Source organism: Centruroides sculpturatus, unplaced genomic scaffold (genome assembly GCF_000671375.1).
Source record: "Centruroides sculpturatus isolate CEXI.00-Female unplaced genomic scaffold, Cexi_2.0 scaffold708, whole genome shotgun sequence".
NCBI classification, from domain to species: Eukaryota; Metazoa; Arthropoda; class Arachnida; order Scorpiones; family Buthidae; genus Centruroides; species Centruroides sculpturatus.
This window is the reverse complement of record NW_019385156.1, coordinates 198,363-213,849: the sequence shown is the minus strand read 5'-3', so window position 1 is coordinate 213,849 and position 15,487 is coordinate 198,363. Positions and strand designations below refer to the sequence as shown.

Below are 15,487 nucleotides of genomic sequence, written 5' to 3'. Positions count from 1 at the left end.
CGAACGGCCCCAGGCTTTCGCCCGTGCACGCTAAGTGACTTTCATTACAAGCATTTAGCTTTCCGAAGTCTATGACAACAATTGTTTGGCATTAACGGCCGCGAATTTCGCGCCAATAAGCTGCCTCGACTTGTTCGATTATGTTAACTCAATTTCATATTTATTTTCACATTTTCACTTCGCGGTCCTTCTGTGTTCTTTTTCCGTTATTTACACGTGTAGATCATTTCGTTGTTATCCACATTTGATATCATCATTTATCACATACTGCCGTGATGCTCTTGTCTGTCCGCTACAACTGCCAAGAATTAACGCGATTGGCGAAGCTAGTGACAGCGGGCCAATAGAGAGCAGGATCCTTGCTATAATGCAGTTTGCACGCTAATTTTCGTACGTGCGTTAATCAAGCCGAATAGTTTGGCCGAATATTCGGCTATTCGGCCACGCTCTTGGCCGAATATACTATTCGTTACAACACTAGTGTATATCTAAAATTCGTCTAAAATTCATATTCAAATTTGTCTGAAAATATCAACTTAATGTTGCCAGATATTTTATACGATTATTTTATTTAAAAATATGATGTAAAATTATAAATTTATATATATATAAAACAAATTTAAATGTATCAATATTATTCAAAAAATTTCACAAAATATATAAAAAAATGCATTTAATTTATTACTTCAAGTTCATATCATACAGAGGGCGCGAGTTGTGAAAAACGTGTGTTTACTTCGAGGTGTGTACCGTGTGTTGCAGAAGGTATATTATTGCTATTTTTTCGTGTATTTTCTCCAATTATTATTTTCGTTTACTTCATCCGGATCACTTTTAATTATCATAATAATATTTTAGTTGCTCTAAAACAGTACTGAAAATACGTTCGTGTAATACTTACTTAGAATAATCTATCGATTATCTTCTTATATAAGAAACCTAAATGTAATTTGCTTACGACTGCAAATTTACGTTTAATTTAAAAATATATTTCTCTTTTATTACGGCAGATGGCATAACCAGTTTACTCAAGTGTTATCGTGAAACAAGCGAATGAACACGCGTGGCGAAATTGACACATTTCAAATTTAAAATTGTAATGCTTAAAATAAGTTTTCGTAAAAAATGTAACGTATTTTGTTTAAAATGCGACTTTATTCCCGTTTTATATTATTCTATAATTATTCACTAATGTTTACAATGTTTTTTTAATAAAGTGTAAAAGGTATTAATTAAATATGGCTCAATTCAAACTTTGAATGATATGTTTGGGACCTTAACAGGAGCTGTAGAGCATACCCATAGCAAAAAAAAAAGGAAACATGCCTGTAGGTGTAAAAAAAGTCAAAGGAACTGATGGTCTACATGTGATCGTTTACTAGATATTAGCCCTTTGAAATCAGCCTATCTGGAATTTTGAAGATCCTCAAAAATGGGTAAAAATCTAAAAGTGAAAAAAATATGGAACTATTTCTCAAAGCAATACTAAAAATCAATTGTTTTCCACTTTACTAGAGATGGCTAAAAGCTCATAAAACATGAGAAACACCATTGCACCGACTACTACTGGGATGTGATTGGGGTTGTATTGTGCATTCTGTTAAGTCTATTGTGTGTTTAGCAACTGGATAGGATGATTTTGAGAGATCTTGCAAAGAATCACATCAGTTCCTTTGATATTTTTTACTTCTATGGGCATGGTATACAGCTCTGATAATATCCCAATTGCATCATTCAGAGCTGAATTTGTACCAAATTTGATTGCTTATGGTGGTAGTATGTATAAATCTAAATATGTTAATGATATACACAATCCTTAAAAATTCACTTGAATTCAGATTCTAATAAATTAGGTAAATTCTGTTTTGTTAATTTTTTGGGAACATTTATTATGTTAAGCAAATAAATACTAAGTTTATGCAGGTGAGCAAAAAGAGATCAAAATCTTCAGAACGATTTAAATAAGATTATGTATTCATCCAGGTAACTAGACATAATCATCATGCCATTTATGTAAGCAATGTGAATTACACCATAGGAACATATCTGGAGAATTGTATTTGTAATGTTAGCAACAGGGGTGCCTGTATGTTGAAACACTTGGATTACATGCCCTCCTTTTTTGTCTTGGTTTCCCTTTTTCTAACCCCCAAGGGGTTATTCCATTATCAACAAACAACAGAAAATTTGTGCCTTCTAGTCTGCACAATTTTTTATTTGTATAATATTTTCTTATGCAATTTTTTTATTTTATTGACCAAAAGCACATTCTTTGTTTTTGAGGCCAAGTTAGCCTGAGTGCAACCAGAGACAGCTTGTGGAAGCACTGATCTGAAATCAAATAGAGTTTGAAGCTTCTTGCATAATGTTCTATACTCTTTTTATATTATAGCTTGTTCCCCCATTTTTATAGTGTGCAGGCACTGCTGGTTAGCAGTAAAAAGTGGACACTCGCTGAACTACTTTTTGTTCCAATGTTTTGAATACAATTTAATTTCAAATCACTGTCAGCATGTAACACTGTCCAACCAAACCAATAGACTTTTCATAGAGGAAAGGGTTATTGGTATTGCTTTCCTCCTTCCTGGGAATTCGTATGTCTCTATCCAAGAAGATTTAGAAATTAGAAATGTTGAAATAACAGGGTATAAAAGAGAAATCTTTATGGAGACTAAAGCTGTAATTATAGCAACTGCTCTGTTTTTGGAGTAGACCACTTCCCCTTTCTATGGCCCTAGTAATGCAAGACATTGTAGGCAATATTGAAACCGTTTTTATGTTACTAAACTCTCTAATTGTGATAATGCATTTGAAAGTTTGAGATTTGTTACTTGAAATCTTTTCAGTATTTAAAATAGTAGTAAATCATAGTTGGAAATTTAATATTAAATTGATACACATTTTTCAAAGGAATAATAATTAAAAAAATTACCCTTATTCATGAAAAACTGAGTTTTAATATAAGTCATGTTATTACTGTTTACATAAATATTTTTTCCAGTTCTTCAGAAAGCAACATTAAAATATACTAAGTAACCATATGTGATGACTGGATGAGTGAGGCAGTTAAGGCATCAGCTTACCACTCTGGAGGACCCAGAATCAAGTTTGGGCAAGAAACACTCCAGAAATTTTTCATGGGTGGTCAGTCTCATGTGTATTGGATCCATTCTCTCACCATTCAGTCATCTCCGTTTTGATCTGATCAAATCCATGATGGATATGGAAAGATCTAATGGACAGAAAGTTTAAAAAAATAAAAGAAAATTATCTATGATTTGAAACTAATCAAGTTCAAAATAAAACTGCTCTTACTATAAGACTTTAATGAATTTTATTAATATTAAATTTTTTCATGATGATTATTAATCAAAATTCTTACCATAAGGAATGTGTTAAATATGAAGACGTCCACAAGAAATAGAAAGTTCAATGCATCAAAAATTCATCAAGAAAGAGTTAATACTATAAGGTAATTCAACAAACAAATGATGCATAATTTTATTAAGTATATCAGAAAGTTTTAAATTCTTAAAACCTTTTTATTTAGATCAGAAAATGAAAGTTCAAAGAAGAAAACACTGTCTTACCATGTTCAAAAAGAGATAGTCGTACTTTTATTTGCAAGGTTGTGCTCTGTACTTTGGAACAATATATCAGACTGTGATGAAACCTTTAATTACTGGGAACCAGTGAGTTATTTTTTTTTTATTAAAGTACAATATTTAAGTCAATCAAAAAGTTTTAAAAATATTAATATAATTCCACATTTTTTAAAGTGTAAATTTAAATAGTAAGCAATTTTATGGTATATTTTCTGTAATATTTTAATAATATATCATCTTAAATATTTAAAAATAATTGTGTTTAAAAAAGAGAATTTTGTGATCATTAAATCTATATGATGCAAAAAACATTGACTAGAAGAATATTTTTATGTTAAAAATTTTAACTTCTTAAACTGCAAAAATCTTACAATTCAGCAGGAACTTTTGAAGATGAACATTTTCAATTGTCTCAAATCATTTATTCTCCAGTAGTTCTTGCTGGATTGAAAGGTTTTTGAGGTGTAAGTTAGATTTAGCCAGTGAAGGAAATTACTAGATTTTAATTACAGGGGTTTCCAAAAAGAATGCTACCATTTTAAATTATTGTGTATATGTAAAGTATTATCTGAGAACATTGTAATGTACATTAATACATTAGAAAATTGTCCAAGTTTCACATTTGCCTATTACAGTTTCTCAATGTGGCACATATCCAACTGATACTCATATTCTTTCTGCACTCACTACAGCATATTCTTTGTCATCCTTCCCTAGCAGCCATAATACAGTTTCTGCAGCTCTTCCAGATTACTCATATTCCACAATGATGAGTGATTCTAACATTCAAACTGCAGAACACAAAATGCCTTCTCTATTGTGGAGTCACCATTTTGGTTTATGGCATATGCTAGAGATAGTAAATATCAAGACATTTGAATACAGATGGGAGATGAAACGTGGATGGTTACTCTATCGATTGATATACATTGTGTACTTCTCAGATAATCACATAATTATAGTATTTAATTTGTTATGAAGGAAGGATCTCAAGAGAAAGAAGAAAAGATATTTTTCTGCAAAAGAGCCCATTGGTTTTCCTAATTACAGTAATTTAAAATGGTAGCATTCTCAACGTAATTAATTACATTCAGAGGATCTGTTATTCTTGCTGCATCTTCTCAGCAGATTGATTTTACTATAATTTATTTTTATTTATTATAACTATAATTGAATACTGTTAATACTCCAAATCAGTTTAATAAATATGCAAATGTGTTCTTTACAAAACTTTTGATTATTGTATGCTTAATGGAATTAGTAAGTAATATACAATGTGCTGTGGTGAGATTTGATCAGTTTGTATACAGCAGACTTCATCAATTGTATTGCACTGGTACATTCTGTGCATAGAAATTTCAAACAAAAAGGATATTGTTCAGCAAAAGAAAAGGTGATAAATATTCAGTGTAATTTGTCTTTAGTCACAAGACTAATGCCTAAAGGAATAGCTGTGTTACCATCTAAAGTAAAGCTAATTTGTTTGTGGAATTAATAAAAGAAATGTTAAAAAACAAAAAGCCTTTAAAAAATATTTTATTAATGCTTTTGATACAAAAAAAAAAGAGATACAAGATACTATAAGACTATTGTATATTTTTTTGTTTATTTAAAACTGTAAAAAAAAAAAAAAAAAAAAGAAGTGTGAGGAAGAGCCCAAAAGGGGCTTCGAAAACATTCGCAAATATCGATCTTTCGCAGTCTGGTTAATTAGTTATTGTGAGTCGTTTCCTTTTATATATTCATCTCGGTGTGGTACAGTTATGCATTTATTTCATTTTGGGTATATCCAATTAATCCTCTTATAAAACATCTTTAGTAGTATAAATACAGAATAATAATATTTTTACCTGTTCTAGACTCACTACATGCTGTATGGACATGGTTTTCAAACTTGGGAATACTCACCAGCCTATGCTATCAGATCTTATGCTTATATTTGGATACATGCACTCCCTGGATATATATTAAGTCAATTTTTGCATCAGAAGGTAATATGTTTTGATCTCTTTTCTATTCTTGTGTTTAGAATAGTTGTATTTTGTAAAAGTAGTTGTATTTTTTTTCCAGATTTTGGTCTTCTATCTGATTCGATCTGTTCTAGGCACAATATGTGTTTTTTCCGAAGTATATTTTTACAAGTATGTTTAATTTTTATTTTTATTACTCTTATTAGTATAAAAATTATTGAGTATTAATCATCTTTCAGAGGTATCTGTTATCAGTTTGGATACAAGGTTGGCACCTTGACATTAATTTTTCTAACATTTGCAACGGGGACATTTATATCCAGCACAGCCTATTTACCCAGCAGTTTCTCCATGTACATGATAATGATATCTTTTGCAGGATTATTTTTACATCACTATAAAGTAATAAAATGATTGTCAATAAAGTATTAACATGAATGTGCAGAATGCTAGTATTTTTCATCTATTGCATTTTTCTAGGTAGCAATCATTTCGACGGCCCTCAGCACTCTTGTTGGTTGGCCTTTTGCTGCAGTGTTAGGGTGAGCATACGAATTCATGTAAAATTTATTGATGTGCATTTATGTTTTAAATAAATAAACTTAACTATTTTCAGTTTACCCATTGCTTATGACATTGTAATATTGAAAAGAAAATGGTATTTTTTTATAAAGTGGTGTGTAATATCTTTGGTCATTATCTTAGTAAGTTATTTATATTTATAAAATAGAATTTTTTAAATAAGGTTAATTTAATCTATTAAACCTGCATTTAGATTCCTATTGTTTTTATTGATTCATACTATTATGGTCGTCTGGTAATTGCACCACTGAATATCATGCTGTATAATGTATTCAGCAAAAATGGTTCTCAGTTATATGGTAAGTATTTATGTCACTAGTAATTTTTATATCTTTATTTGTAAGTATCTGTAATGGGACTTTTAATTTGATTTTATTAATTTCGAAAGCTAAACAATGCTTAATCTATATATCATAAAATAGTTTTACTACAGTAACTTCATCTTCTTCTTAAAGCTTGAAATAATAATTGCCCTAGAATTGTAGCCAGGTCTACAATTCAAGGATTTATGAAAACTTAAGGAAACAATGTAAAATTAATAAATGCTATAAACTACTATAAGTACCATATTTGTTTGTACTTGAATTTCCTGTTCCAGTTTCATATATATAATCAGCTGTTTTTAGTTTTGTCAGTAAAAATATCATACATTACAAACATTTTTGCCTGTTATACGTTTGATCTTCTCAGGCATCAGCAGAAAAAGAACAAAAAACTTTTAGAAAGCAAGCTTCAGAAAAATACAAAATTCAAGCATTCAAAATATGTTCTAGAACTATGCAATTCAAACAGAATACAATTTAAATCTAGTAAATATTAAAAATGAAAATTATACACAAAGGGATAGGTGACTACCACAAATCAGAGAATGTTTCCCCATGTGTAAGATATTGATTCTGCCTCCTGTGCATTGATACATCCTCTGGACAATTTATATATTTCTAGTCTAACCTAACCTAACTTGTCAGGATGACACCATTGTGTCCCTTTGACACAAAAACTGTAACAGCAAGGCCATGTGTGTGCAAGTGGTCAGATTTGGGATAGAGGAGTGTGTGAGAGCGTTTGAAGCAAGACACACAATTATTAGGTTAATAAAACAAACACACAATTATTTTTCGATATTTGACTCTCTCATGCGAACACTTCAATGTCATTCTAGAGAGTTTATATGAAATTGTATGTTATAAATATCTGACAAAGTTCTTTTTATTGATATTTCCAATGGGGCAATTGATCCATTGACAGTCCGGTACTATGGGGACATTATGAAGAAGGAAGGCATTGAGATCTTTAGTTATGGAGGATATTCCTCTATTGGAGGAGGTGATGATCAGACTATATCAGGTGGCAACTTTAACTATTGACGGACTGGCAATGACTTCTTGTGTTGTGAAAAAATTGGTGACGACTTTTACTCTTGGAGGAACTGGCAATGACTGACTGAATTGGCGCTATTTGTCATATTAAACTTTGAAATCGGGACAGCAGGTCAGAAGGTCACAGAAAAGCGTCTTTTTCAACACTGAGAACTTAAAGGAAGATATACTCCCAGGTGTGAAAGTTGACAGATATTCAAGATCATCACTTCTTAATAATAAGTCCAGTTTATCACACATCTCTATCCTCAAGATTAAGCTTTTCCCTTTTTATTACAATTAATAGATACAAATTAAGATTTTTTCTTAAATAAACAGCTGGGAAAGTTAGCAATCCAACTTCTCATTGCTGGATTTTATATAAGTAATTAGTTCTTTGAGTGGAAAGAGGTCAAGAGAAGTCTAGATTATCTTGACTATTCCAAATTGTAAGGCTCAAAGTTGTGTGTGGTTTTTTATTGATATTATATAGTGTCCAAGAATCATACCATAATTTCTTGTTATTGTGTGTTTGTTGTAAAAAATAAATTAATTTTCTCCGATTTTTCAGAAGTTATGGAGGAAAGGAAAAGCAGCAGAGTTGAAACCATTAAGTTTAGACAGATCTAGCAATTTAGAATAAATTGTCAGATCCTTTAAATAAATATTATTTATATACAGTTGTCCCTTGATAATCCGACAGGTATGGGACCAAAGGTGTGTCAGATTACCAAAAGTGTCCGGATTACCGAAAATAATTACATATTTCGCATTGTTTTGCTAGCAGTAGCCTACAATATTCTCTACTCCAACTGTTCGAACAGAACTGCTCACATAAAACACACGAAATGTGTGTCATCGAGTAAGAATTGGATGGGGAGATTCACATCACAACATGCTTCTGTGCAAGCAGACAAGTAACAGGGACGGGTACCTTGACGGGAAGTGCGTCGGACTACTGAGCATGTCGGATTAAAAAACGTCAGACTATAGAGGGACAATTGTACTTATATTTTAAATTTTGGGCAGTATTGACAATATTCAACTCTACAGGGGGAAACACTTGGAGAAAGGATGGCAAAAGTGTTTAAAATTTTTCTTTTTCTTCCTTGTAAAAAAGTTGTGATGCTTTTGGAATTTGAAGTACAGTTTTTATTTCTAATTTGCAAACTTTATTATTAAGTGGAATGAATGTGCAATTGTAAAAATGATCTTAGAGATAGTAGAAAATTATATTTTAAAATATTTATTTGCAAATAAAATTTTTAAAATGAATAGAATAGAATAATAATATTGTTGTTATAAACAATATTATTAAGTTATAAACAAAGTTTTAAGCAAGTTAGCAAATTTATATTTTCAGGTGTAGAACCATGGACATATTATTTCTTCAATGGTTTCTTGAATTTTAACATTGTTTTCATTATGGCATTTACTTCTTCATTAACCTTGGTAAGTGTAAATGATTATGTTCTTGATTTACATCATTAAAAAGTAATGAAATATAGTTATATTCACAAAAACAACATGTATTTAATTTGTGAGGAGTAGACTTTAGTGGTGCTTGACCAACTTGTTTCAAATATTATTCCTAGAGACATCTACCATAAATAATTGGGTTATAATTTGGAAAGAATGATTTTGAATTACAAATGAATTTGACACTAGAGAAAAGTGTTAGGTGCCATCTCTTATTAAAATTAATAATTATAATATTTAAATAATTTAGATTAAACAGGAAGAAAAGAATCGGTCCAAAACGGGACTCAAACCTGCAACTTTCACTTACTGTGTGAATGCGTTACCAGTTATGCTACACTTCAAAATCATTCTTTCCAAATTATAGTCTGATTAGTTATGGCAGTTGTGGATGTCTATTTGCTATTCATCGGGTTTCAGTTCGTGTTTATAATTGTTCCTAGAGTTTAACATTTATATACTGTAAAGTATTTCTTGCAATGTACATGTACAGCAGGGCAGTAGCAAACATAGCCACATCTCACAGCATTACCAAGTCTACGCTTCACAGGTATTTTCATTCCATTGCACGATATAATTACAATTATAGCAAGTGGCTTTTAACAGGTTTTCTACCAATTTATGTTTCATCCATCTTGGACCCACAAACCAAACTTTATCAAACTTTTAGAAAGCATGAGTGCTATGTATATTTGGATTATCATCTTTTTCTTACAGCCTCATAAGGTAAAACATTTAACTAATTTACTAGGAATACATGTAATGTAATTACAAAAATTTTTATTATTAATAGGAGGAGAGATTTTTATTTCCAATATATCCCTTTTTTTGTCTATTTGGAGCACTTACTACTGATTTATTTCAGGTAATGTTTTAAAAATTAAGTATATAAATGTATACTTATAATTAATATTGAGACACCTGCATTTTGACAAAGATTTTAGCATGCAATACAGATTGTTTATCTATATGATATTACCAGGTTTTTCCAAAAACTTTTGTAGGTCAAATGATACTAAAACACTCAGATTATCTATAAAGTTCTGGTCTGTCCAGTTTTTCAATGCAAATGTCCATAACTGCATGACTAGTATGACAGAAGAATATACACCTTTCTCAATCAACAGCACAATACACTAAGTATTCATTTGGGCAGGCCTATTGGGCCATACTTTTTGTGGATGACTCTAAAGGATGCAAAGAAAATTTGGTTGAAAATAAATGTTTATTTTGTTTTCATTTCTATGATGATGATAATTTTTTTTAATGTAAAAGTTAAGCAAGATGTTTCAGCATGTAATTCTTATTTTTTACAGAAGACACTCAACATTGCATTCCAAAGGTATCACTTACCATTTGCCAAATTGTTGACTTCTACAATCTGCATGACATTTGTTACAATATCGCTGTTACGTACCGTTGCCATTTACAAAGGTAACATGCTTAATTTGCGGTTTAAAGTAAAATATTTGATGAAATTTTGATGTGGCACATTTTGAAACTTAGGTTATTCAGCTCCGATTCGGATTTATTCTAGCCTGGCAAATACGGCGGAAAATCGTCCAATGCCATTGATGGATGAAATAAACGTCTGCACTGGTAAAGAGTGGCACCGTTTTCCTTCACATTTTTTCCTTCCCTCAAAGTAAGTGTTTCTCCCTTTTTACCAAAGAAATGTTAATTTGTTTAAGTTAATAAACTTATTAAAGCTGGATTTTGTCAAGGACAAAAACAATTGCTAGCATTGACAGCTAGAAAAAAAAATCTTGGTGTTGGGCTGCATCAGTTGCATGTGGACATATTCATACTAACCAAAGATTTACTTTTATTGCTTTGATTCATAGAGTTCCTCTGCCTGCTTCTTGCCTGTGTTTGTGAGCTTTTTGCTGAGGTCTACTTTTGTGTTTCTTGGGCTCTATTGAGTGTTTTTTTTTCCTGATGTTTGTCAATTTAGTTAGTATTTGTGTTACTGCTTAGATTTTGAGTAAGTTTTTCATTCTCAATAGGCTAGATTTTTCATCTGTTAGGCTTAGCTAGCTCAGTTTGTTTTGACGTTCGCAGGCAGAAACAGTTTAAATTTGATTTAATCAAAGAAACTAATTTTACTCCATTTTAACTTCCACTCAATTACCTTCTTGTTTTTTGTTGGTTTATTTTGTAAATTTTCAGTTAGTTAGTCTAAGTTAAATAGTTCTCTTTTTGTAGTTAATTAGGTCTTTGGTGTTTAGTTTCCCCTATAATTTTGGTTTTTCTCAGTCAACTAGTTTTTGAGTTTTACTACATTGCAGTATTTAGTTAGTGTTTTGACTTTTTCCTGGTTTCTGTTTTTTTTTTGTAGTTAGTTTTCCCTTTGTAATTCATTCCCTTATTAGGTGCTTTGTTTCCCGTTAATTTCGTCTTTCTAGGCCACCCCATTTCCGTGTTTTTCAGTTATACTGTTTTGCAGTATTTTGGTTTTCAGTTCTGTTCTTTTCCTTGGTTTAAGTTATTAGTTTTAAGGTAGTTTAAATAATATAAGGTTCTTTCTAGATGGCGTGTCCATCTAGTTCTGGAAACACTGGGGCCAAGAGCCCATACTCGGATGTCTCATCCGTCTGCAAAAAACTTAGGGAACTCCTGGACATTGTTCTAGTTAACTGTCCAGAAGAATGCAGCTCTGCTGTATGCAAAGAACACAGAATCAAAATTTGTGAATCTGCTAACGATCTGTTTAGTTTTAGCAGACTCTTGTCTGCTAAAACAAGACTATCTGTACATTGGCTTACCGTCGCAATAATGATGTTGACATTTTGAACAGTTTAATCAGTGAAATGGTTTCCAAATCTTTAGCAGATAGTGTTAATCACATTCAACAAGAGGTTTCCGGGAAGGTCGGATCATTAATAGATAGTAAAGTAAATAAAATCTTGGACACTGCACAAACACTATTCCTACAAGTTTACCAATCTCCTCTTACACTGGTGGTGTTGCTAGGGCTAACACAACAAACACGAAAATTATACAAAAAACCCGTACAAAAACAATGTATCGTGAGTACCAGCACTGGAATGAAATAACTGGTCTTGCAACACACACCATCTCATTCACACACGTACAATGTTCCATCATCTACTTACATTCATATCCCCCAGGGAGAGTGCTCCCAAAAGCACTCTCCCTGAAACTGCACACATATGGCAAATTAGCATTACCTTGCTTTGTTTCAACTTTGTATTTTAATTCTTATTTTCTGTCTTCTTTTCAGTCTAAATTCAGTTAATTTAAGTTAGTCCTAGTTGTAAGTTAGATTAGGGATGCTTATCTTGATTTCTGGTTAGGTTACTTTAGTAAGTTAATGTTTAAAAAAAATAAATGGATAAATAAGACACATGCAAAAGCCCAATTTTTTTTTATTTGTCTCATCAAGTTTGTTTTTTCATGCTGTCTGTCTAGCTGTTTGAACGTGAGTGCAAATCTTAATTACTACTACAGTAAAGAATCGATTATCCGACTCGACTGGGGTTGGTCGGATAACTGAAAAAACAGATAACCGAAAAGTATGAAAAAATACATTATTAATAGACTATAGTATATTAGTATATCACTATTAACCTACTTCGCGTTGAATTTTCATCAATGTTAAGCCTAACAAAAATTTTTTTTAAATAATAATTGTCACTATTGTATTGTTAAAAATTTTAAAATTATTTTATTGCTCACAAAACAAACAACCACTCGTAATTACAAAATTAAGCCTCGTTTAAATACTGGCCTCCCTTTCATGGTCGAGCCAGTGTTGCCAGCTAAAACACGCAAAAATTTAACAAAAATAATATTAAAGTAGCCAATACATAGCCAAATATTTAGCACCACGTCACTAGCGGACGGTTGATTGGGAGTCGGATAATCAATGCTCTACTGTAGTTTCATTAGCATTAAGTAGTTATAAGTCTTTCTACTAAAAGCCACTTGACACTAACTTCTACACACAGCTATTTGTGGCAGCACTGAATCATTGGTGTTTGCTACACTCAGGTTTTCTTTTACACCCTTCAGGGGACTATGGGCTTACAGCATAAAAACTGCACACTAACATCAAACTTAGAGGGTACTGTAGCCATATGTACACCGTTCAGAGGGATCCTTTCCCTTACCCTCTTTTCTGCCAAGAAAGACTTCTTGTATGTATGTATGTATGCTTTGATTCATAAAATCCTACAAAGTGTGTGTGTTGGATGTTAAATATGGCAAGAACTGTATTACCCGACTTGTACATCAATGAAATGCTGTCTGCCCTTAAGTTTTGGACATGTATAATACTTTTTTGAGAAACCGGTATAAATTTACTGTATCATTATGTTACCATAACAACATTTAAATACTTTATCCAATTTTTTTGTTTGTGCATGTCAATCAATAACATACAATTCTAGTGTATTCATTTTCATTAAATAGATTTTGGTATTTAGCATTGACAAGTTGATAAATCTTTATCATTTTGTCCTTTTGAAGTGAAAAATTAGACAAATTTTATTAAATTTTTCCTATTTAGTTGGAGGTTGCAGTTTCTTCAGTCAGACTTTCGTGGACAATTACCAAAGCTGTATAGTAACGAGACGGCAGCAACACGCATCATTCCAAAAGACATGAATGATGAAAATCGCGAAGAGACTTCCAGATACGTGCGTATCAGGATTTATGTTAATTTGTAAACTAAATATTTGAGTAATCTTATTGTAATTAAAATTCAAATCTAGTTTGACATCAAAAGGTGTCGCTATCTTATCGATGCTGACTTTCCCCGAAGTTCCATCCTCGAACCCAGATACTCGCAAGATGCAGGAAAATGGAAAGTGAAATTTTCTGAATCTTTTTTAGATGCAGAAAGGTAATAATAATAAATTTAAACAAACATTAATGTAATTAATGGTTTGTGTCTAATTTAATACATTAATTTTTTCAGGTCGCCAAAGTTGTCTAGAGCTTTTTATATTCCATTTATTACTGAAGACAATTGTAAATATGTAAATTATAATTTGTTAGAAAAAACTGTGTAGAAAAAATAAAACAATTTATATTTTAAATAAATTTTCTTTTCTCTGAGAAAAAGTCCAAAGCAAAGATTACAAAATAATAATGTTTAATTGCATAGCAATTCTAATTCTAATGCTATAATTGTCATGTTGTTACACTAATCTACTTAAAATTAGAAAAATAAGCTGTTTCACGTATTTTGTTTGTGTATTGACAGTTTTATTATACATTTTGATCACTATCAATTTTAGTATTGATGTCAATAAGAAGAGCTAGATTATTAAGGCATTCCTGCCCCATGGATGCTTGTAAATACAAGACAATTGCTTTTAACTTATAAAAGTGACATTTTTAAATCCTGCTAACAATTTCCACTTTAGTAAGACCACAAATGAAAATAACTCCAAAATGGTTGCTAGAACAGTCAGTTTCTTATGAATAGTTACTGAAATTGCAGATTTACATACATACAGTACATATTTCTTCTTTCAATTTCTGACAAATTTGAAAAGCAGCAGGATGGTGGCTTCAGGAATTGTTGCAGGCCCACAAGGTGCACCATTATATGTGGAGCTACTTTGTTAAAATTAGTCTTCAGTATTATTATGTTTATCCAAATTAATGTTTGACACTATGGGACATCTGCAATGTTGAATTGTGATGTGGTTGTAGAGGACATTGACATAACTCTAATACAGGAGCACTGGGTGTTCAGGGGTCAAGTTAGATAATAAAGTGACACATGTCTGACAAGGATCTGAGAACTTGAATACTATACTTGTATTTTTTTCAGTAAATTTCCCAACCCAGATCTGGGTGCAGATGAATGATGCTAACAAGGGGAACCCAGGAGGTTGTCATCATTGATTTTGACAAAATTTTGTGGAGGTGTAGTATTGATTTGTACTTAAACTATGCCAAAGCCACAGGACTCACTATTTGGGTATTTGCAAGAAAATCACAATTAAAGTTTTTCTAGAATTATTAATACCTATGCAGAAGTGCCATCCATGCATTCATGGCATTTGATATACGGGATTTGAACCCACATATCACTCTTCACACAACACCTTAAAACTAATCACACCATGCCATGAGAACATCCTCACAGGACAGATGATTTCATGGAAATTCCAAGGGAGATCATTACAAAGCATAGTCAATCTAGCAAACAACAGGACAGACACCATGCTCAAGTGCAGCAATGAACTTCTCCAATGTCTGTTAACAGAGGGACATTAGAGTAATATTCTGAATCCAAGGCTTTTAAACCTAAGACTTTTTGCCAGGCTTGGGGTTAAATAATATCACATTAACCAGCAGCCAAACCAAAGAAACATAGCTAAATGCTAGACAGACACAATAAAGTGACAAAGAATAGAAGCCAAAATGTCAACTCCAAAATGCAATGAACCAGAATATCATTGGGTGATCTTAATGGTTCTGTTGTACACCCATGGATGCACAGACAATATTTTTC

The 15,487-nt window shown here is 31.7% G+C and overlaps 1 protein-coding gene across 4 annotated transcripts in view; it reads left to right on the top strand.

Moving 5' to 3' along the window:
• The window catches only part of LOC111635556 (alpha-1,2-mannosyltransferase ALG9-like), a 20,607-nt gene extending 6,555 nt beyond the window's left edge, over window positions 1–14,052 (top strand). Inside the window, exons 1-17 of one of the 4 annotated variants that reach the window (XM_023380548.1) lie at window positions 692–765; window positions 3,389–3,472; window positions 3,551–3,692; window positions 5,465–5,596; window positions 5,676–5,746; window positions 5,815–5,977; window positions 6,056–6,117; window positions 6,192–6,279; window positions 6,351–6,456; window positions 8,879–8,967; window positions 9,601–9,720; window positions 9,788–9,859; window positions 10,311–10,428; window positions 10,501–10,639; window positions 13,526–13,655; window positions 13,731–13,861; window positions 13,937–14,052. In XM_023380548.1, the coding sequence (XP_023236316.1) occupies window positions 3,402–3,472; window positions 3,551–3,692; window positions 5,465–5,596; window positions 5,676–5,746; window positions 5,815–5,977; window positions 6,056–6,117; window positions 6,192–6,279; window positions 6,351–6,456; window positions 8,879–8,967; window positions 9,601–9,720; window positions 9,788–9,859; window positions 10,311–10,428; window positions 10,501–10,639; window positions 13,526–13,655; window positions 13,731–13,861; window positions 13,937–14,030 (1,728 nt within the window). In that variant the 5' untranslated portion in view covers window positions 692–765; window positions 3,389–3,401 and the 3' untranslated portion in view covers window positions 14,031–14,052. Of the gene's footprint in view, window positions 1–691; window positions 766–1,105; window positions 1,128–3,388; window positions 3,473–3,550; window positions 3,693–5,464; window positions 5,597–5,675; window positions 5,747–5,814; window positions 5,978–6,055; window positions 6,118–6,191; window positions 6,280–6,350; window positions 6,457–8,878; window positions 8,968–9,600; window positions 9,721–9,787; window positions 9,860–10,310; window positions 10,429–10,500; window positions 10,640–13,525; window positions 13,656–13,730; window positions 13,862–13,936 lie in introns of those variants that run through there. The other 3 variants (XM_023380547.1, XM_023380549.1, XM_023380550.1) reach the window with 3 other exon arrangements.
• The last annotated feature ends 1,435 nt before the right edge of the window (window positions 14,053–15,487 follow it).